General features: G+C 38.6%; 1 protein-coding gene across 5 annotated transcripts in view; it reads right to left on the bottom strand.

Moving 5' to 3' along the window:
* The window catches only part of RAI14 (retinoic acid induced 14), an 89,190-nt gene that overhangs the window by 4,231 nt on the left and 61,163 nt on the right, over window positions 1–23,796 (bottom strand). For 2 of the 5 annotated variants that reach the window (XM_086770763.1, XM_086770764.1), the window contains exons 4-16: window positions 16,171–16,259; window positions 14,698–14,762; window positions 12,045–12,102; window positions 11,471–11,541; window positions 9,920–10,026; window positions 7,460–7,638; window positions 6,134–6,162; window positions 5,096–5,182; window positions 4,333–4,419; window positions 3,591–3,651; window positions 3,125–3,243; window positions 1,084–2,610; window positions 362–511 (exon numbers count right to left, since the gene is read on the bottom strand). In XM_086770763.1, the coding sequence (XP_086626889.1) occupies window positions 362–511; window positions 1,084–2,610; window positions 3,125–3,243; window positions 3,591–3,651; window positions 4,333–4,419; window positions 5,096–5,182; window positions 6,134–6,162; window positions 7,460–7,638; window positions 9,920–10,026; window positions 11,471–11,541; window positions 12,045–12,102; window positions 14,698–14,762; window positions 16,171–16,259 (2,629 nt within the window). The remainder of the gene's footprint in view (window positions 1–361; window positions 512–1,083; window positions 2,611–3,124; window positions 3,244–3,590; window positions 3,652–4,332; window positions 4,420–5,095; window positions 5,183–6,133; window positions 6,163–7,459; window positions 7,639–9,919; window positions 10,027–11,470; window positions 11,542–12,044; window positions 12,103–14,697; window positions 14,763–16,170; window positions 16,260–23,796) is intronic. The other 3 variants (XM_086770765.1, XM_086770766.1, XM_086770767.1) reach the window with 3 other exon arrangements.

Raw genomic sequence — 23,796 nt, 5'->3', positions numbered from 1 at the left:
AGGAAGTGGTGGAAGTGTTCAAACAATGTGTAGACGTGGCACTCCAGGACATGGTTTAGTGGACATGGTGGTATTAGGTTGATGGTTGGACTTGATAACCCTGGAAATCTTTTCAAACTTAAAGATTCCAAGATTCTGTGAAATCAACTTTCTTTAGTTAGACTGTTTCTAAAGAGCAAATTGTGACTTGCTGATTCCTAAACGTTTCAGAGAAACAGAGAAATTACAGAATTTCTGGATGAAAATTCCTTTCCTTGTACTCACTGACTGTGCTCCATTTTAAATAAGGCAGAGTGAAGAATGGCACACATATATAAAAAGAACTTTGAATAATAGTGGGTTTACAAATTATTACACTTACAGCCAGTTGGCTTTGCAGCTGCTTCACTTGTTGTTGTAATGCCTCCAGCTGCTGGCTTTGTCTTTTAGGGGTACTGGTCGAGTAGGAAAGCTGAGAAAGGCTGTTCAATGCTTCTTTTAATTTGCTAACTTCCTTGGACATTTCATTGATCTAGGGAGGCAAAAAATAGGTTGTCATGAAAAGCTGCAAGGCATACTGTATTCTTGTGGGTCTCATCTTGGGGTTATTTGTGACTTAAATTTAAAAAGTGGGGAAAATCAGATGTAAATAAACTCAGCAGATGAACAGAGACATCATGTAAGCAAAGGGTTACAATGCTTCTTTATCTCCCCTCCTAGCCCAGTCAATTCAAAACGCATTCCTTGTTCTGAAAGCCAGCAATACTTACAAACAAGGATTGCATTTACCACGTTTACAAATACTACTGCTGAACCCAAGACAGAAACATACCAGACATAGGCTATTCACACCTAGCAAAATACATAGCTTTTTATAAAGAAATTTGTAGTAACAGATATGGTAGCTTCAAAGGAAAAACAGTCAAGTCATGCTAAAGTTGAGGTGATACAGTAATATCAGAATAGTGAATTTTTGCTTCTTTCTGATGTTTTGTTTTCTTGTCTCCTCTGGAATTTCTTCCTGCTGTAAATTCCACTTCTTTGACTATTGCCCCAATAGCGTGAACTCAACCTAAGCAGAACTTATGTTAGTGGATCACTAACCTTTTTATCTTTATCCTCTTCCAGTTTTGATGAGCTTTCAGAATATCTTTTCATTTCAAGAAGATCTTCTTGAGCTTGATGGTACTTCTGGTGAAGACCAGTCACCTCCCGTTCCTTTGCTTCAAGCAGAGAATGCATACCTTCTTTCTCTTCTTTCAAGTGCAAAACTTCATTTCTCAGTTGCATAGCATCTAAGGACACATTTTCCTTCTCTTGAATTACATCTTTCAGTTTGGATGACAAAATACTGACTTCACCCTCTAGTGATAACTGGAGCTTTTCATATGTAGCCTTAGGTACCATTGCTTCATTAATTGCAGCTTTTTCTTCCAGTAATTCCTTCTGTAAGTTTCTTACTTCACTTTCCTTGTTGGTAAGCAGTCCTTTGAGCTCATTTATTTGCGCCTCCATTTCCTTTACAGTATTTCTGAGTGCATTCATTACCTGACGGTGTTCAGTAATTGGCAAAGAGTTTTGTTTCTGAGCGTCTAACAGTTGCTTTAGTTCTTCTGCTTCATCCAATACTTTAGTGTACTGGGATTTCATTTCTGATAACTCATTCTCTGCTTTGTATTTCAAAGAATTTGTTAGCTGCATCAGTTTCTCATGTTCATCTCTAGGAATGTAATCCAAAGCTATATCATCCAGAGTTTTTCTCTTCCTATAGTCTTCAAGCTCTGTTTGTGCTTCTTCATACAACTGAGACAATTCACTAAGTTGTCTGTTGAGTTCATCTATCATTCTGTGCATTGCATCTTTCATTTCTCCAGCTTCAGCACTAGACTCCAATTGCGTCTGACTTGTCAGCTTGTCCTGTAGCCTTTTAATTTCCTCTTGTCCTTCTTTGTACCTCTCAATTAACAATGCTTTCTCTTGATTAATGTTCTCAATAACTGAACAATATGAATTCTTCATTTCCTCACACTCTTCCACAGACAATTTGCTTGCCACATTCTGCTCTCCTTCTTCAAACTTTTTCTGTAGCTCTCTCACTTTCTCTTTTTGTCTTTCACTTTCCTCTAACGCTTTCTTCAATTCTTGCTTAAGTATTTCAACTTCTCCACATGTAACCTTCAACCTACTCAGATCAGAACTGGTTTCTTCACTTTCAGAGGAAACAAGACCCAGCTTCATTTGCCTTTGTACGTTCAAAACCTCTTTCACAGTTTCCTCATACCTGTTTTGAGTTTCTTGGAACTTAAGGTTAAGATCAGAACCATTTTCTGAAATGTCTGTGCTATTTAAACGATCTGTTTCTGGGACTCTAGACTGGACCTGAGCTTCTGGGTGCTTTCTTTTGCCTTCTGAATTCTCTAATTTCCTCTGCACATCCTTTAAGTCTTCCTGGAGGTACTTCATTTTTACTTCACCGGGGCTTGTAAACTTTTCTTGAATTTGGGTGGCATTTAATGTAGACTTCAGCTCCTGAGCTGAGAACTCATTTTGTTTATCTGCTGTTTGATCAAATTCTGTTTGGGTTGAATGATAAGACTCTACAGTTGAATCCACTTCTTTAGGTGTTCTTTCCTGTGCAAAAATAAACCCAAACAATTGCACAGTAAAAACAAGCATGTGATTATATTTTTTTAGAATAGATTAAGCAAGGAAATCTTGCCACATCCTACAGAGTCAGATAATTAAAGCACTATGGAAGAAAGTTTTAGAAAAATTCAAAACTCAGCTGCTCCCATTTAGTCATCTACAGTGAGAGAAGGCAGTAAGTGCCAAGCTCCACTGAAAGTCTGGGCTAATCTCCATAAGCTAATAATCAAAGCTATGCAAATTAAAATTCAGCTAACACAACTGTTAACAACATATTTTAGAATGTGTTCATCATAATTAACAAAGTTATTCAGTAATTTATAGGAAAAGTGAGAAGATCAAAACACTGATTAAATCCTTTGGGGCAGAGTGTTTCCCTGATCTTACAGCCAACAAGCTTGTTAAATTATCTTCACAGTACATCTCTTTACAATTGTAAGCAGCTCTTTGTTCTGCTAGCAGATTAAGAGAGCACTAAAACAGCATAAAAATACACCACCTGTAATTTGTCCTGCAGCTCCTTATTGTGCAACGTTAAAGAAGCAATTTTTGCTTGCATCAACAGAAGTAGATCTTGCTGGTCAGCTTCAGAACTCACATCCAATAAACTATCAGCACCTTCGGAGAAAAACAAGATTCAAAAGCTTTCAAAAAGCTGAAATGCTAGCTAGTTAGTTATTCTAACCTATCAAATTAAACAGTTTGTTCCCATGATCACTAAGCGTAGCAAGCAAACAAACTGTTCCTAGAAACTCCTTCCCCAAAAATGTGTTAGACCACTGAAAAGAAGCAGGAAGTTTTGGTGAGGAGCTGCTAGTGAAATTACAAAACACTGCTCCCCATATTTATTGTGTCTCATACTCTAAGCAGAAAGGCACAGAGGATATCTGACCAGATTTCAACATTTCACACCACCTAAAACACCTCACCAAATATGAAAATAAGGATTAAGTATTACTGTATACCTGTTGTGCTGTCACTCAGTCTGTCTTTATTATCTTGATGCAAGGAGCTAAATTCTTCCTGCTGAGACATCAAAAGAAAATGCTTTTACAGAAAGCAGATGTAAAGTTGGACAGTTCACCACAGAGACGTATAGGCAGTACAGGTCTTGCTGGATAAAGCCTGGCAAAGTGAGTTTCTTTTATTTCTGGGGTCTTGTTTTATTGTAGCATGTTGCCAGTATTCAAAATCTGCTAAAGCCATTCAAGTTTCACTGCCCAATTCTCATTAAATAGTAATGAAATATGGGCAACTATCTCATAGATAGTTCAGAAGGCTGCAGCCCCTGTGATAAATAATAGCAATATATTGTCATGTATTAAAAAAAAAAAATCTTCAATATCATCATGCAAAGACCAGACAGAACACACTTAACCATTTCCCCAATGTCTTTTGGTGAACAGGGCTCTATTTTTTTGCACTGCACAATGCCATGTACTTCACTGGTAATAGGTAATGAGCTGTCACAGCATTAATACTTACTTTCATAACGATATTCCTAAACACTTACTAATTTATGACTAATTCTATTTACATATACAATAAATAGTAAAGTTATTCACAATAGCTTGACAGATTACATTGAAACTCAGCTGATTTACTCATATGAGACTCAGCAGTCAGTAAATTGATTATTAAGCAAAATAGATTATTAAGATACTATGCTTTCCTTCCCTAAGCTTCATAAGAACAGAAAACTGATACCTTGCACACTTGATCAGCAAAGAAAGCCTGCCCTTTTCCAGTCATAGGAGTTGAAGTTGATGAGTGTGGAGAGGACAAATCACTAAGCTGTAAAAGATTTTATATAAATAGGTACATACACAGACATGTATATACAACTACCTCTCTAACACATGCCAATATAGATATACTCACAAACACACACACACACACACACTAAAGAGTACTTTTCCCTGCACTGACATAAGTCACAACTCTAGGTTAGTTTCAAAGAGCAGATCTAATTATTCAGTGTTCTTCTGAGTCACTATTACATATGCAGTGTAGCTGTTACACAGGTAACATTCCAGTTTAACATTAAACCTAACTGTTAAACTGCATTTTGATACTATATAAATCTATTCAAGTATTTTACTTTCATATGTATATATGCATATAATAATGTGTGTATATATATATGTATAATTAAAATATACATAATTATTTCTTGATGAAGTTGGCAAAACCAGGAAGAGATCTTCAACTTCAGATGGAAGAAGCAACTGTACAGTAAAATTTGTACAGTTTTATCTTAGAAATTTTGTATTTCAAAAAATTTGGCCTTAAGAAATTGCTTTCAAGAAATTAACTTAACCAACATGTGCTTTTGTGGTATTATCCTAATGTCAAGAAAGCACTCATAGTAAGATAGATATATAAGAGCAAATCCAGCCCACAACATTAATATAATGATCAAAATGCCTTTAATCCTCTAAAAGCATCTCAAAATTGTTTTTTTCTTTACCTGAATAGGACTGATAGGAGGAGGTGGGGCTTTGCGTTTTTTTGGAGTTCCACTTCTTTCTGAACTTAATTTAGAGCCTTGATCATGCTGAAAGTTTCACCAGCCAGAAAAGGTAGGTTTGTTAGTTGGTTAGTAAAGTCCGAGCAAGTTGTTTTATTTAAAAAAAAAAAAAAAAAAACCCACATTAATATCAACTTTAGCAGCTCATGCAGTGCCTTTTTTTTTTCTCTTTAAAGACTACATCTCTACTAATACAAAGATATTAAACATGCCTGACAATAACAATTTGCCCGCTTGTAATCCATGCTTCAGTGAAAACAAACAAGATTTAGTGAAAAAGCAGAAGTTGGCAATAGGTTTAGCACTAGTGATCTTAAATACTTCCATTCATACATAGTCTAGTCATGCAATTCTTAACAGCTACCATCTTTCCTCGGCACCAACTTCTGTCTGAGCTCCCTGAAAAACCCACCTCTCCACTCAAGAGAAGGAATGAACCAATGTACCCTCGTCCACTTTCCAGCCACCAGCAGGCCTACAAAGTCTACTTGCACTCCAAGATATGATACTAAATAAAAAATGTTAGAAACTAATTTAATTGCTTAAATCTGCTGGGATTCTGACAGGTGGGGGTCTCCAGTAAGTTATAACTGGAGATAACCTTCAATTATGTGTTTTTCTAGATCATCTTCTCTACAGTTCAAAGAGATAAGGAGTCCAAAAGCCAAGCTCCTGCATGAAACACGAGAAAAGGGGCATATCTCCCTGGCACACACATGCGCCTACAGACATGTCCTCCCTTCCTTTTCTCACTGAGGGTGCTGGCTGCTGTTACAAAGAGAAGCTAAGTCTGAAAATGATGTTCCTGAAACACATGTCTTAAATAAGCAAAAAAAACCCTTTCACATTACAGAATGCTCAATGGCAGTGCATCTCACAGTGACATTTACTAGTGCTTCTAGTCATGTCAATCGCTGTTTCATCTTAAGTTACAAGCCTATGTAGCCTGATGATTTTTAAAACCAAAAGGACAAATACCTGCTTTGCTTTCGTCGGTGACTTTGTATCTGTGAAGCAGAAAAGAAGTGGAATCAAGAACAACTATCTAAGAAAAAGTTATTTGCTATTCCTAGCCCATCTCTCAGCTGTACTTCCCACACCAGAAATACTTTGTTTGGTATTTTAATTCTTGTCTGAAATCTGAGAAATATACTTTAATTCCCAAATTCCATCTGAACCATATCCTTCCTCTCCTGCTTTTTGTTTTTCATATTGAGATAAAATTCAAAGGCTTGTGACAATTTTTATTCTACTACAGTTTTGCACCATTCTTGCACATTAGCTTTCTACTTATAACAATACTTATACCAATGCACACAGCATGGGGAATAAACAGGAAGAGCTGGAGATGCATGAACATGAGCACGGCCACAACCTCACTGGCATCACGGAGACATGGTGGGACGACTCATACGACTGGAGCGTCAACATGGAGGGGTATAGGCTTTTTAGAAAAGGGCCACGAAGATCATCAGAGGGCTGGAAGCACCTCTCTTATGAGGGCAGGCTGAGAGAGTTGGGGCTGTTCAGCCTGGAGAAGAGGAGGCTCCGGAGAGACCTGATAGCGGTCTTCCAGTACCTCAAGGGGGCCTACAGGAAAGATGGGGAGAGGCTGTTCAGTAGGGCCTGTTGCAATAGGACAAGGAGTAATGGTTTTAAAATAGTGGGGAGTAGATTTAGATTGGAAATTAGGAAAAAAATTTTTACAATGCGAGTTATAGAACACTGGCACAGGTTGCCCAGAGAGGTGGTGGATGCCCCATCCCTGGAAATGTTCAAGGCCAGGCTGGATGAGGCTCTGAGCAACCTGATCTGGTTGGGGATGTTCCTGCTCCTTGCAGGGGGGTTGGACTAGATGACCTTTGAAGGTCCCTTCCAACCCTAACCATTTTATGATTCTACTTTAGAAATCCACATTAGTTTGACCATAAAACTCTGTGTCCACATTAGTTCCTTCTCCAGCCTTTCCACAAAGGAGCTCTGTGTTCCACCTACTCTTTCACATAATTAAAAAAAGTTCTTTTCCAAATTGTATGCAAGACTTCACAATGCTGCTACATCACCTTACCTTTTCTTTCTCCAAAACATCTCTTTTTGCCCTGCTCAATGCTTTATCCCATGCTAACTATTACCATCCACAGCAAAGACCACATTTTCCTGCTTTTGGGAAGCCTCAGACAGACCATGTTAAAGATAGCTTTGGAAATTTTTCAGGATACCTTATGAAGGAAATTTGTTCATTGCTAAACATACATGTAGCCAATTCAAGAAGGGACAAACTGTAGATTGGCATCTCTTACATACCCACATCCTGAGACAACTTTGATGACAGGAGACTCTGGATCCCTGTATTCTCTGAGAGCTTGGAATAATGCAGGGCATTCTGTCCAAAGACATCTACTAAAGTGGCATCTGCACCTTTCCTAAGAAAGGCTTCCACCATGTTAAGGCTACCACCTTCACAAGCCATCATCAAACCAGTTCTGGACAAAACAAACAAAAGGGACACAGAGTTAGTGTCAAGAGTGCACGCTTTAAGCAGTAGCTCATTATTTCAGGAAAAAAAATGTGACAGTTATTGTGCAATAAAGTCCAAGATTTTATCAACGTGTATTGAGACATACATTTAACTGTTGTTTCTCCTTACAAACACTGGCCTGCCCCTCCTCCTCTTCCCCATACTTTGTCAGATGAACCTTCTGCAAACATCTGGCATGCCTTGCACAGGTTTCCAAACATTTCTAAAAATGGGTTCCTGAGCTAAGAGGAAACTCAGATAGAAATAGCTGCAGGATAAAGTCAGACTATCAAATCTCACTGCCACACTCCAATTGAAGCACTGCAAGGGGCTGTACAAGATGAAAGCATTTATTTCATTGCTGCTCTCCTTCACATGTTGCTTTTAAGACAAAATAGACAAATAGATTTCAACTAAAAAGCCAAAAAGATCTCACAGCTCTTCAGTGAGACTGAGAGGTGGGTTTGACCTCAATCCTGATCTACTCACAGTTAAAAAAAAAAAGAAAAAGTCCATTAGAGCACAATCAATTTCCTCTTCAGCACAGAGCAGCTAGACACTGCCAGATCCTAGAGTAACAGTAGCATACAGAGGGAGTGTTTTCCTAACAGTTTGTATCTATTTTTCTCCATTACTTGAAGGGGTCAGAAGAGATGTACAGAACAATTACAGATACACAGAAAACCTACCTTTCAAGCATGCTCTAATATTGCTTTCCTGCTTGGGCATAATTCTCCCTTCTCAACATGAAAACATACCTAATAGGCAGGCCAAGTTCAGTGGCAAACACATTCCTCAGTGCAGATATGAAACTGAAAACTTACTACAGTGATAATATTCACTAGATATTAAGACAATAATTTCACTGATGAATTACACATACTTCCCACAATGGGTGAGCCATGGGGACGTGATGGCTGTTGCAGTGCTGTGCTAACAAGTAGTGATGAATGGCAACTTGGATAACACCTCCAGAGTGACAGGGATGGTTTTAGATTACTAAAATAATTCACTTAGTCTGGACATGATAGCAAATTGGACATGCCATTTTCAAAGGTTATCCCCTTTCTCTCCCAATAAGCCTTCTCATTTTTGGTAAAAACTTAATCACTTTTGTGAACATGAGATGCAAGAGTAGGCACTCTCCTTACCAGAAGGTAAGCGAGAATTAAATGCTATATTCCATCTTGTATCATTTTCTTGCTTCTACACACAGCACTATCTTAAAAAAAGAAAATATAAAAATGCAAGTCTGTCCTATCTATGAGAGAAACACCTTCATCCAATTAAACCAGAAACTCTTCACATTGTCTGTTGATTAAACAGTAAGGGAGTGAGGGGAAAGCAGAGGTCCCGGTGTGGGCAGCATCTCAGGTTCAAAGCACCAATGAGGCCATTCAAACCAACCAAGACAACAAAGGAGTTTCCTCCAGACAAAACAAAGAGTGGGCTAATAAACTTTGGACTGATAAAAAACACGTTAGGGCCCAGTCTTATTCTGCCAGGTGCTGCCAAAGAGCAATATGAGCATTGTATTGCATACAATAATTAAGACTGCCATCAGGTGTAAGTGCCAAGTCTTCTCAGCATCCTGCTTTACCTTCACAGTTTAACCAACTGTTTATAAAACAGTCCACAACCTTCAAAGACTCTTGATCTTCATCACTATCATCAAAACAAGTGCATTTTTCACTACAAGGATGTTGCTTTTTGAAAACAGTTTTCTGACACACACATTGTCTATTAATGCAACAGATCTCTAAACGGCACAACAGCATCTCCGCTGTATAGCTTTACTGTATTTTTCTCTTGCTGCTGTGGCAGCATTATGGTATAAAAAAGAACCCTCCACAGATGTTGGTCCCAAGTAAACAGTTTTAGGATTTAAGTTGAAGAAACTAACTCATGCCAAGAAGAGAGCAGCATTTGAAACTGGAACATGTATAAAGTGATATCTTGGTAAGTGCTATCAATCAGATTCTTCTAGGAATTATTCTAAAATGGGATTTACTGCTCTGGTAGCCCAAGTGAAATCTTACAGGTACATCTAGTTTTTTAGTTGCATAGATTCTGTTTCACCTTTCCCTTTAGGCAGAATTCGGTAAGCCTTCTCAACAATCAGGATATGCTGTCCAGTACAGAAGGCATTATTTCACCTAACAACAACTATTTTGGGAAGGATTTGACAAGAAAGCTTCATTTGACAGTCAGCCTTGGGGAGGAATGAACATGTTAACCTGCTGTACCTTCCATTTTTATCCCTGGTGTTGATGTCTGCTCCATGATCCAGAAGGTATTTGCAGACTTCCGTATGACCATTTTGTACTGCAAGCAGCAGAGGTATGTTCCCATCCTAGGTATACATTTAAAGAAACTATGAACAATAATCCATCCACTTAGAAATATCACTCTGACATTTAAAGGTCAGTTATGAACTTTACTTCTGTACAGCGCAAACAAGGTGCTATCAGTACATTTTTCTCGTGTATCATAAATGTAGCTGGGTTTACTTTAATTCTGCTCTTGAACACTGGGGATGCAAAGCGTTAGCAATAAGAATGCTTTTTGCTGTTTGTACTCTCTTTGCTGTTTGCTTAGCACTACAACATGATGGTTTTGGAACTACACAATACCTTTAAGTAGCTCCACAACAAAAATCCTAATTTTAATTAAGCACAAGGCAAAAAGACAACATTCCATATAATCAGAGAACAACAGGAAGACACTCTCAGAGGTCATCCAGGGTTCCTCCTCCTTTGCTCTCAATCCAAAGCTAGGCAAACTTCAAGTAACAGTACATTGCTCAGAGACTTTTCCAGTCAAGTTTTAAGCACCTCCAAAGGCAGAGACATCATGATGTCTCCGGGTACCAGTTCCAGTGTTTGACCACCTTCATGGTGAGATTCTTTTTTTTCCTAGTACCGAACTGGAATTTTCCAGTTAGGTTCACTGCTGACTTCTGACCATTGCTTGTCATCATTTTGTCATCCACCTCTGAAGCTGGTCTGGCTCCCTCTTCCCTATGATCAACCATGATGTAGCTGAGGATGTTTTTAAGATACTCCTACAGCCTTCTCTTCCTAAGACTGAACAACCCTTTTCTGCCTTTGAAGTGCATCTGTTGAAATTTTACGTCTAACCTCTGTGATAGATTTTTTTATGAGAAAGACTAGGTAAGAAGGAAATAGATCCAAGTCAAAACCAATCAAACAAACAATTTGAAATACATTTATGGGGTTTTTAAAATTTTCTTTTGTGCCTCATTTCTGTTAGGTACCCTCTCTTTATCATCAAGTGTTTTCTATGAGGCAGCTGCATCATTCCCCAAAATAGATGTGGCTGTTTGTAGACATTTCATAATAGTCAATGTAGTGTTCTTCAGTCTTTAGACTACATCAAGTGCATTTCCCCCCCTCAGGCTTACCATACTCTAGTTAGGCTTTGTGAGTATTTCACAGCACTTGGCCACATAAGTAGCCTTTTCCAAAGCCTACTGGAATCAATTGAAAGACTTTTAATCATGTTTTGAATATATCAGAACTGTGTCTAGCTTCTTGTACCAATGCCTCAATTTAACGAGTGGCAAATCCTGCCACTACTGTATTAGATTGTGAAGCACTTCCCTACCTCTGCTATGACAAGCTGCAAAGGAACTTCCTCCACCAGAGAAAGTCAAGAAGAAATATAAGCATAGCATTGCTTTGACCTGCTGCACCTGAGACTGACTGGAGTGGAGGGTGGTAAAAGCTCTGATGTACTTAGTACTTAAAGTAATTAACGGGAGAAAAGGTACATACCAAATCTTTGACATTAATTGGACATTTGTGTTCACACAGAAGTTGGACTGCCTGAAGACAACCACATGCAGCTAAAAAACAAAACAAAACAAACAAGTATGAAAATATTAAACCTTATTTTCAGAATTTGGTGTTCCACACTTCTACCTGAAATACTGTAGCATTACAGTGGGGTCCAAGAAAAACAAATTAAACTGTATTTCTCTATTTTAAGAAGGAAGGAAAGAAAGACTAAAAGGATGAACAGCAAGTTGTACACAGAAATACAATCAATATTCATGGTCCAAATTAGCACGAGAAGATAAAATCTTCAAAGACTGAAATAGAAATCAATCTAATCTTAAGTATTCCAATGGCTCTGCACTTGCAAGTGTGCAAGTTAAGCTAGTAAACTGTAATTAACTGAAATTCACTATTCACAGTATTTATGTAAAAAAATACCTGAAATTTGTAAACCATCAGGAGGAGTCACTAGATTCAGGTAATTAGAACTCAAAAAGCTCCTCCAGGCTGAAGAGCTAGCAATACCAAGAATGACAAAACAGATAGTACAAGATTTCAACAAAGAAGTTACCTGCATAGTGTAAAGCTGTTTTCCCAGAATTGTCAGTGCTGTCTGCTGGACATTTACTCTACGCAGTTCAATAAGGAGAAGGCAAAAAAAAAAAACAACCCACAATTAGAGAAACACCAAGAAAATAAAACATGTGTTAGATGCTAAGGACAGAGTGCTCAACTTTGAGAAAAGTTTTATGAGCTAGTCCAGAAAAGAATACTGAAGAAAGGCACAGCTTTCCTCTCTGGTCTCTCCTGTCTTGGCAGCAGCTTATACTGAAGCCATAGGAAACACTCATGGGGAGAGAGATATCCCTAAAAAGCGTTATCGTTTTGGAACAACTTAAATCAGTAAATAAAAAAGGAAATAAACTCTCTCTCTTGCCTCAGAAAAGTTTCAGGTTTTTTTACATTATAGTAAGGGCTAAAGCAAACACGTCTTAAGGCAATTACTCTTGCACTATTTCTGTTGGAGGCTTCATTTGCATTTGTAAAAACTAAAACATAAACAACCCAGTTATATGTTGTGGTATTATAAGCCAGCAGCTACTACTGATCAATCTAATCTTCAAAGTAATTTTTTAAAAAATAAAATCTTCATCAAGACTTGTTTTAGTACAGAAGATTTTAATTTTAGTTTAGAGCAAAGAAAGAGAATCATAGAATCATTTTGGTTGGAAAAGACTTTTAGATCATCAAGTCCAACCATAAACCTAACACTGCCTAGTCCACCACTAAATCATGTCCCAAAGCACCACATCTACAAGTCTTTTAAATACCTCCAGAAGTGGTGACTCCACCACTTCCCTAAGCAGCCCATTCCAATGTTTGATAAGCCTTTCAGTGAAGAAATTTTCCCTAATATCCAATCTAAACCCCCCTGGCACAACCTGAGGCCATTTCCTCTCATCCTATCACTTGCTACCTGAGAGAAGAGACCGACACCCCCCTCACTACAACCTCCTTTCAGGGAGTTGTAGAGAGTGATAAGGTCTCCTTTCAGCCTCCTTTTCTCCAGACTACACAACCCCAGTTCCCTCAGCCAATCCTCACAGGACTTGTTCTCCAGACCCTTCACTTCATTGCTTTTCTTTAGATACAAGAAGATATGACCCTGAAATAATGAGCTTCTGAAAAACAAACATTGGAGCTTTTGACTTTCAAATGTAGCACTGCTTTCAATACTTCTATGATTTTCTAGGAAAACAGGTTCACATAGTTTACCACATTCTGGAACAAAAATGTCAAGATTCTGCTTGTGTAAAATAATTTCTTAGCCTGTTTTAATTCAACTACAAAATGTCGAGATTAGACATTCCTCACGTGTACAGTTTATATCACCAAGTAGACCCACAGAAGAAAGAAAGCAATCCAAAGAGCATGAATTACTAGAGAATAGAACCACTGGATTTGCACTTAGGAAAATATTTAGAAATCTGTATATTGTAATAAAGCTAGCAAAAAGATCACTCTGTGCTTGTACTTAGTAAGTGAATATGCAGTAGATATTTGATCTTAAACACAACATCTAGTTGCCGAGTTGACCATGCTGCTGCATGCGATACCATCAGTGACAGCTTGATGTCACTATTTATGCTGTAAATGGGTTTGTATTGGAGGCAGTAGATAACTCACAATGAAATCCTGCAGAGGGGGAGCCTCAGTAGTTAATGATAAACCTTTTCAGGTGTGAAGGAACAGGGGAGTCAGCTTAAAACGAGTATGGTGGTAGGAATCAGTGAAGCTGGACCCAGTATTGTCAAAGACATTGCCAAGGGTCAGTCACAGAACGTCATCCAATTGGCGAGCCCTGAGGTAACTAGGGAAAAGCAATTGAGAGGGTGGGATATGGGATCCATTCTCTTTCTGTACCACTGCGCTCGAGTGGCATTATTCGTTATTTCATCTGTAGTCTGAGCCACAGCCTTACTGATAACTCCAAACTCCTAAAAATCTGTCCCATTCCTCTGATCACCTCCACCAAAACTGTTTCTGAAATGGAGCTGTGACAGACAATGTCTCTCCTTGCTTACTAATGCACATCTTCAGCCTGAACACCACAAGAATCTTTTCTTCATCCTCACTTTTGTTTTTATTTTCTTTCCCCATTCTTTCCACGCCCTTTCTAACCCCTCATTGTTCTTTGCCTCATTTCACTGAGGATTTTAGTTTTTCCATATTTCAGCATCTAAATTACTTTGGTTTCTTCTCCCTTTGACTTTAAACTTGATAGACATTCCTATGGTCAACAACAGACAGGAAACATATCAGTGGAACAATATCAAAATCCCCCCAGAAATGAAAAATCCTTTTCCCCTATAGCTCTTAACCCATCTACTTCCAAGCCATCCAACCACACAGACAAAACACAGGAAGTTAGATATAAGCTGAAACCTGCTTGAAACCCAGCCCTGCAACGTCAGATCAGCTGCACATAGAAAACTGTACTTGTGGACCACTCAGGGAAGAAAACACACTGTTTTCTGTCATCCATTCACAGTACCTAAAGGTCTTTAAACTCAAGCAACTCTCTTGACCGCAAGAACGTAGGACAATAGTATAGGAGTGTGATACCAATTATTAGCAGGATACATGCCAACATCTAGCAGAACCAACTTAGAGGAACAAAAGGAAAACTTCAAATATCAAAATTAGTTTAATTTTTACTTTACCTGAAGTAACCTCTTAATGCAATCAGGGTGGCTGTTCTTTGCTGCAAGATGTAAAGCGCTGTGTCCTAAATGAATAAAAGTAAAGCAAATTAAGTATTGAGTCACGCCAATGCACAGGAATAAACCAGTCAAATTCACCAGCTACTGCTACAACGAATTTGTATCATCTGCGGAACGTATGCAGAAGACAACTCAACACAGGCCTATTTCAGTTTGCATCTCATAGATTCCCTTCTCTGTTTATTTATTTAGCTTCTGTGAGTTCATATTAGTTATGCAATACAGTGATTTATTGACTATGGACTTATGATGAAAGACTGCAGTCTCTCCTCTAGTGTCATCTTATAAAGCATCTAAAAAATTAAAGAGGCCAAGACAGGAAAAGAATAAATTATCCAGGCAACTAAGAAAAGAAAGAGACAAGATTTAGTACTCAATACAGACAGAGCCACTTGTGACAGTAGAATCTCATGGTAAATAATGTGACTATTAAAGACCAGGCTTTCCCCAGTGAATACTGGGTCGACATTCTCAGGTGAGAGCAGGCAACCTTGTATTATCCAAATAAGTAATAAATCCTGAGGCAAGATGAAGCATAAATTCTGAATAATAGTCTGTATCAGGTACATATATTCTTTTAACAGTATGTATAATCTGAATGCTTCTTCCAGTATCACAGACGCTTCCTTATAGAGGCAAACCATTTCCATGTATGACACAAACTCCCTCAGGCCACAATCGGTGGCCAAAACAGACCCTGTGAGCTAAACATTTACAGATCATTACTGGAGAGACAGAATGCTGACAACTCATTCAGGTGACTAGCTAGAGAAAATGCTGGGCACAGATTCCACTGATATGTCAACTCAAATCTATTAAAAAGAGTTTGCTAGTTTCAAATTCAGCTCCCATAATTCTCCTAGAGGAATGGTAATTAAGGCATAGGACTGCTGAGGGCTGAAACAGCATACATAATAGCTCTCAGCTCTGTTTTGGCCTGTATCAGCTCTTTTCACTATGTCACAATCCTGAGGAAATGTCTTACTGCAACTCCTGTACAGTTAATGGAGTTAATAGCTTGGATATATGTAAAAGCAACACCAAAGACCTTGATTTAACTATAAAAAGCCTCAAATTAAGTTAACAAAAAGAGCTGAGGGAGGGAGATTTTTAAAAATTTAAAAGTAAATAATGAAAAAAAAACAGAAATCAAGTAACTACTTCAGATCTGGAGTCCACTATAAATGCTGACATTCATAATACTAGGGCAAAAGGTTTTAAGGGCTTTAGCATCTGAATTCTATGCACAGAAAAGCAAGTATGCCTAAACCTGCAGGTGTTACATCTGCTTTTCCTACATGGTGTGTGGGGAAAAACAGTGTTGTCAAATCCATAGTTGGCACTCTGCACATCAAGAACTACATAGACAAACTGAGTGTATCGTGCTACTTGTGTAGGTTCACAAAGGCATACCTGCACCGTCTTGGGCTGTCACATCTGTACCATGTGTCACCATGATCCTGAGGCACTCTGCATGCCCTTTCGTGGCTGCCAGGTGAAAACTGGAAGAGAGCATTTACATGTCACTTTTCTTTTATTAAGACCTTTATTTTTCATTTACAAACCAGGTACTGGCAAGTTCTCCCCTGCATGTCCTTAGATCTTTCGGAGTCCCTCCACTGCCTCCCAAGGAGATAATAGCTCTGAAAGTGAGAAGGTACATCAAAAAGTTTTTGTAGTCATACTTTTACAGAGCCTGCTGTCTCACTAACACATGCCATATACTTCATGTGCACCTAGTCTCACCCAATTTCTAAACTAATGTCCCTAGTGATGTAATATATCCCCACAGAATGCCTGGGCTTGGAGCATTAATGAAGAAAACATTCACAATGACTGACTTTGCTCTAGTCATTCTAGTCAATCCTGATTTCCCCCTTACAGTGGACAAAATTTAGTTCCTCTAAAAGGTGATTCAGCTCCTAAATTAAAGTAAATCAAGTTGTGCTCCTGCACCGTTGTTTACAAAGCTCATCTTTGTCCCACGTAGATGGGGAAAAAAACCCCTTAGTTTGTGAGTATCACCTTGAGAAATCAAAGCTTCTGTGTATTTGTGAGACTATGCTAGAGATGTATTTTTTCAGCTTCTGTTTTTGCCTTTCACTTCAAGGACTTGCTTGTTTGAACAGTAGGAAATTGCAGAGGGTACCAACCACACCACCACAGGACACACTTAACAGCTTCAATTAACAAAAATATAATTACAGAAAAAACCAATGCAGTTACACTGAATTCAAGCCTTTTTACAGCTGAAGGTTTGTGTTTGACACACTTGGCACCTCAAGATTCACAGCAGTCCTATACACATGCTGCTGACTTAATTTTGTGGGGAACCAAAAACAAAGGAAAAGCTTCTGAAACCAGAGAAGTTTATATCCTCCTGATGCATACTGTGCCAACATCGGCAAGTCTCAAGATACGGGCACAGCAGAGGCAGACATACTGCTTCCCCGTAAGTCCTAATATCAGCTTGATATACAGAACTGTTTCTCAGTGGGAACAATGTAAAAAACAAATTAAAGATAAAACACTTCCAAATACTATTAAATTGCATGTGAAAAGTCGAGACCTTCATCAACATGTCCCAAACTGAAAAGTATTCCCAAGATGTTTTCTGTTATCTTTTAAAAGAGTTGTTCATTTTTAACATCATGCACCTCTGTGTTAAGGAGATTTTCCCCTGGAATCTAAAGGGAACGTCACAAATCATGCAGCCACACCAAGTACTGTATTTAAGAGTTTACATTTTGAACAACTTTTTCCTTTAAATGTTAAAACTAACACTGAAAGTTCAGCCTGCTAACCAGGAAAATGGAACAACAGGCAGGAATGAAACAGGTATTTCTGGCACATAGTATGTGAACTGCAACACTATGTTCCTCTAAGCTGTAGGCTTGCTTGCGGGCTTCCTGAAAATTCAGCAGAGAAAAAGACCTACAGACAAGATCTGTCAAAGGGCAGAGAATTAATCAAAACAGGAGAGTTCCTGGAACAAAGTCCTCTATCAAGTACAGCAACTACTTAAGTTCTTACAAGGAGTCCTTCCACTGGTGATTGCAAATGGCAGACAGGCAGCATTTAAACCACTCTCTGTAAATATAAAAATATTCTGTGCACTCATCCTCTTGCTTACTACTGTAATAAACCGAAGAGTTAACAATTCCAAAAGCATAAAAAGCACTGCTGCTGGCTGTTCTCTAGTCATTCAAAACCAAAACTTCATGTACTTCATGATCAACACAAAGTTGTGTAAGCGTTCTTCTTTAGAAGAATAGGTTTCTCAGGCTCTGGGAAAATGGCTGGGGGAGGGACACAAAAGGAGTCTGACAAATTCCAACACCTCTAATTTAGCCAGCACAACATACCAGCAAATACTGAAACACACTCAGATACATTTGTGCAGACACACAATACAATTGAAGTCACTTAAATATCAGGAAGGCTGTGAAGCACGCACTTGGTTCAGTTATATCTGACAATATTCATAAGAATAATAAATACCTGAATAATAATAACTTGGCTAAATCTGGGACACTGAGGTTTTATGGACAGATTGTGTAGGATGGTGCCAAATGCAACATGAATACGCAAGTGCAAAAGAAGTTTTATTTAGGTAAAATCAGACTGCAAAGAAAGTACCAAAGAGAGAAGAAAAACTTAACCCCTTTCAGGTTACGCACCTATGAACACACCAGTCCTACCAACGCAAACAATTCCCAAGGCTGTTCTCAACGAGATGCCACAAACACATATACTTTGTTCACGCAGACAAAAATATTTTCAAGTAAGAAAGGCCTGATTAAAAATATTGCTTCTCCCAAATTGATAGGATGAAAAAGAAACATCATCTGCAAGCAGCACAAGTGGTGTGAAAGACGAGAGGACATGTAAGAAGGATGTAAGGAAAGCAAAAACACAGAAGCTATGTGGAGAGTCCTGTGAAAAGAAAGGACGATAAGGTTTAACTCTCGGAATTTACAGCACCCTAAGCCAAACAGCATTGGGCTGTTACAGCTCGCTCCCAATTGCTTGCTGTGTGTCCCCTCCCTACGTCCTTATGATACCATCCCTCACATAACCCTGCAGTGAGACGTTTTTTCATAATAATCTAAAAGTAACTGGGTGGGGAATGGTGGCATGGTTAGTCAGCTGCTGGTTTAGTAAACTGAGCTGGCTTACCAGGAAATCAGCCCTGCTCATGAGAGAGAGGAAAACAACTCCAGACTGGGATCAACCTACCACAGTAATATTTAAGCCCCATAAGGAGTAATTCTAACTGATTCTAAAGTCAATAGTCCCTTTTTTTTTTACTTAAAAAACAAACAAAAAACCTCACAAAAAACACCAAATCAAACATTTTAGTAGTAAATACTGAGGGCTCCTGTGTAGCAAAGGAGGCTCCTGAAACAAAGAAGCCTGTAGACATTCAATTCAGGAGTAATTATTCACAAGCTACATAAACTTTCCTAAAATATTTGAGGCCAGAGCTGCAGGTTTCCCAACACTGGAGTTCTCACCATCTGGAACCCTTAAGCAGTGGTGCATTTTACTTGCATCTTTCATGAATAAACTTTCCTTGATATGAAAGCAAACAACTTTTCCTCCCACTTCCTGGTTGTGCAATGACTTATGCAAACAATAACAAACATGTAAGGCTTGATTTGGAGCAAGGGCCACGCCGAGGGTTAGATTCTCATTCAGCCTAAAATCCCATTGCAACATAGTTCATTTTCCCTTCACAAAAGATAAGCCTGTTACTACCACTCAGAGCCCCATCTTGATATCCTCGTCTGAATTTATTTGAGACAGATTTCTCTTACTGCTGTAAAACATTTTGATTCTTCCTGAAGGGTGGGGTGGTCTGTCTCCAGACCTTTCAGTGCAGGAGAAGACCACCCTTCCTAGTGGTTTTCTCATTAGATCCAGAAATGAAGCAAGCTAGCATTTGAGACCCACCTCTGCAGCAGCTGATGAAGTTCAGTTGGTTGAAAATGCTTTTTTTCCTGCTGGAAATGTACAGGTCTCATTACTACTCAGTCCTTAACAAGATAAAGTGAAAAAAGGATGTTCTTTGGGAGGAACACAAAGTCCCCGTTGGAGGAAGAGCAAACACACAGCAAAATTTCATCAGATTCTGGATCAACTGGAGAACAGCTACAAGACTATCATCTCCAAGTCCTGTCAGGACCTCAAATTTCATAACCAGAAATATTAGCCAAATAACATTTTCAAATGCACTGATATTGAGATTATTTTTACAAATGCTTGGCAACTGAACAAGAGTGGACAGCTGTGTACGACATCCCTGAACCAGTTTTAAACAGCAGATTTCTTAGATAGGAGATGTCAACTGGAGAAGCACTTAAAACTGCGCTAAGCAAGCCTGTCCCTTAATCAGGGCAAAGCATCTTTTTCACGTTTTGGTTATAAAGTTAAGCTAGTGAGGGAATGGAGACTTCTTCAATCAGTGTCTGACAGACAGAGTACAAGAGTTCAGATAAAGCTGGTCTTTGCTAAAAGGCCATGAATTAGTGCTTCCAGAAATTAATTACATGTCAGACAGTCTAACTCAAACAGAAAAGGGCTGTAATTTTTACTACTTAGCTCACATAAAACATTTCTTTAGAAATCAGTTCACCACAGGTAGAAGAACAGAACTAATTCACATTTAGAGGCTAGACTTGTGAAAAATGAGCTGATTGAGCTTGCTAAGGTGATGTTAGCAGTAAGACATGGGTCTGTCATATCCAGGTTCTCTGTTTAACCATTTGCACAGCTACATCCTGCAAAACTGAGCACAGTCCTCTTACTGAATGTTATTTTGACAGCTGGCTTAAAACAACTGGGTGGTCTATATACCTAGAGAAAATGCCACAAAAGTAGAGTGAAACATGATAAAATAAGAAAAAAATAAATACAAAGTCTTAATTTAAGACAGTAACCTTCTAACTAGGAAATTTTCATCTGTGGAAAAAAAAAAACCAGAAAAAAAAAAAAGCAGAGAAATTACACCCAATCAGGGGGCTCCATCTCTGTTTGGCAAGGTCACGCTCCAGAGGTTTTTTTAGGGCAGCATCAGTATTCTCTGCGACACAGATTTTCTCCAGGGCCTGAAAGTAGTCAGACACATTACTTACAAAAATCCAAAGCAAATAAAGAACATGATTGGATTATGGATGCTAAGTGAATATCATATTTGCTATTTTCTATTATGACAAACATGGAACAAAGTCAAACTTACATGCATGTGTATAATACTATTGTTCACTGTCATTTTAATCTGAGTGCTCTGAAAATATTTTAAGTATAAGAATGTTTGAAATACACTATGAACTCACATACACTCATTGTCAAGGTTTATTTTGAGTAAAAACATCCCTCCCCAAGGCAGATAATTATTCTTCGTTTTCTAATGTACGTCAGCTCTTTGTTGACTTTTAAAAAGTCTGACTTGTCTGCCAACAGTTTGATGATTTATAGTTTCCTGACCAACCAATACCTTCACACAAACAAACAAGATGGATAAAATACAGATAAAGGCTGCTTGGAGTCTTTGTAATGCTGACTAAAAAAATACAGAAATGGAAGATATTCGAGCTTCACTGCTACCAGATCAGAAAGGCAAGCAATTTGTCAGCTAACTCTTTCAGAATGAGACCCACTGATAACCTGGCTGATTTTCTGCACTGACTAGAGCTTTTACACATTTTACAGGCAGCACCTACCTTACAGGGTCTGCTGTCCCTCAAAGCCTCAATTCCCACTTCCATAACAATAGGAAAAATAAATACATTAGATGATACCTGGCTTTTGATTGTTTTCCATCACTGGCTGAGTGGCAAAAGTGCTAGAGTGCCCAAGACCTGGCCTGGAGGAGAAAGAGCCGTGAGTACCACTAGAGCAGCATATTCTGTGCGTGAAGGAAGTGCCTACTGTCACTGAGGAGAAAGCCCAGCGTGGTCTCCTCTCGCATGCAGCTAGATGACCGGTAATTAGAGAAGAATACAGTTTACTTTTCTGTGAATGGTTTGAGATTTTATCAGCATTAAAACAATGATGAAAGTAAGTCTTTTAAACAAAACAAATTTGTGACACATCCTGAATCTAATTAATATAAAAATTATCACCTTCAGGTTTAAAGATTGGGAAAGTTCCAGAATGGTCCTGAAACTGGAGGCGTTTTCTGCCTTCCTATGTCAACCCAGACAGGGCTTTCAGCAAAGCAGTAACTGTTTCAGCAAGGATTATGCTTCTATGAGCAGTGTCTGCCTGGTTCTGCTTCTTCCTTACACCAGCACATGTAGGTAGATACCTGTGTGGCTGCTGAGCTGATACAGGGAACAAAACAAGATGAAAACCTCAGCTGCCTTCCACTGCTTTGTGACACAGTGGGAGTGTGCACGCACCCCGTTCAGTGCAAATAAAGGAACAGGAGATAGATTTTCACCTTAAACCTAAAACCTAAGATTAAACCATGAATGTTTCCCCGTGAAAGCCACTGAATTTTTACCATTCCAACTGCATTATCCCTCATTTGAGAAGATACATGTCCTAGGAAGAGCCAGTCATTTAATTATGGAGGAACCATCCAGATGTTTGGCAAGTCAGACTGCCTTAAAGGAAAATCAGACATCTATAGGTACCACTATCAATACTTACTAGATCTTCAGCTTTTTATTATTTTTTAAATAAATAAAAGCCATAGCTTCATGCTGCACCCATTTAATCTCCTAAAAGTAAATGCAATAAGTGCAGCCTTTCATTAAATGCTGGCAGTTCATGTCACAACCCTGTCACACACATGTATGCAGCCACAAGAGTGGAAAAGTCTGCTTAGGAAAAACAGTTACAGGAAATAAATTTTGTTTTCAAGCCAGAGTTGGATCCATTACAAACTGAGAAAATTAAGCATCCTGAGTTTGAAGGCATTCAATTCATGAGTTGCTACTAACATCTCCAGGAGTGCAGGCAGGTTAAGATTTTAAGAAGTCGACACAGACAGGTATGGATTTACTAGGAGCTATGGGAGATTTTTCCCCTCTCTCCCCCTTAGCAACAGCCACTGCAAATTGAAGTGATGCACACAGTCTGTGTTCTCCTATCTTCTCTTTAAACAAGAGATGGCACCTGCCCTCCTCCAATACACAAAACTCCCTGGCAAAAACCCTACATGCCGCTTCTGTGTTAGCATATATTCTGGAACAGCTTTCAAAAAAAAAAACAAAACCAAAAACTCAAACATAGTTTTCATATAAAGTTTCCAGCTTTGCCTCATAGCAAGTCTTGTTTCGATCATACACACCTCGAGGTATAGAACATTAATAAAAGGCAAGCCTGCTGAATGGCTGTTTTCTTAATAGGAAAGAAGCAATTGCATCATGCAACACAGGAGCTGGCAAGCTACAGACTCCTGATTTTAGCCTTCAAACTCAGCAAAAATATCCTCCCAGCTGCTCTTCAGAGAGAATTCTGGAATCCCCAGAAGCTTTATATTTTTCATTCTCAGGTTGTGTTCCAGCAGTTCCATTTTCATACACAGTTTTCTTTGGCAAACTGTATTACCATATTACCACAAACTCCCACTTCAAGTCTGAAATGTATAGACTTTTCTTCCATGTACCACTAACATAAGTGCTCAAAATTTAGATTTATCATACGAAGTTTCGTTCGGTGTCCATTTCTAAATTCCCTCAATAACTAATGTCAGCAAATTGCAACAGAGATTTTGTCAAGGGCAAGCTTCAACGCGCTCTTAGGTGTTGACAGAAAGTCTGCAGTTTTGAAATACTACTTTTATTTTTGGTGTTGTAGGGTAGGAAAATAGATAAGTATAATAAACAATGAAGTTTCAGAAAGCTTAAAGAGCATAGAAATGAGAGTAGTGTTGCCTTTGCCTCTACAGTCAAGTTCAGAGAGATGGAGATAAAATTAAGCCCAACAATAAGAGTAATAACTAGCATCTCCCTTGACCTTCATTCTCCAACACAACCCACTCGGTATTGCTGCCTATGGGCCAGCAAATGCTAATAACCACCTCAG

This window comes from Chlamydotis macqueenii, chromosome Z (assembly GCF_036417535.1).
Source record: "Chlamydotis macqueenii isolate bChlMac1 chromosome Z, bChlMac1.mat, whole genome shotgun sequence".
Lineage (NCBI taxonomy): Eukaryota > Metazoa > Chordata > Aves > Otidiformes > Otididae > Chlamydotis > Chlamydotis macqueenii.
Note: the sequence above shows the minus strand (reverse complement) of the source record. Positions and strands in the feature narration are given on the sequence as shown.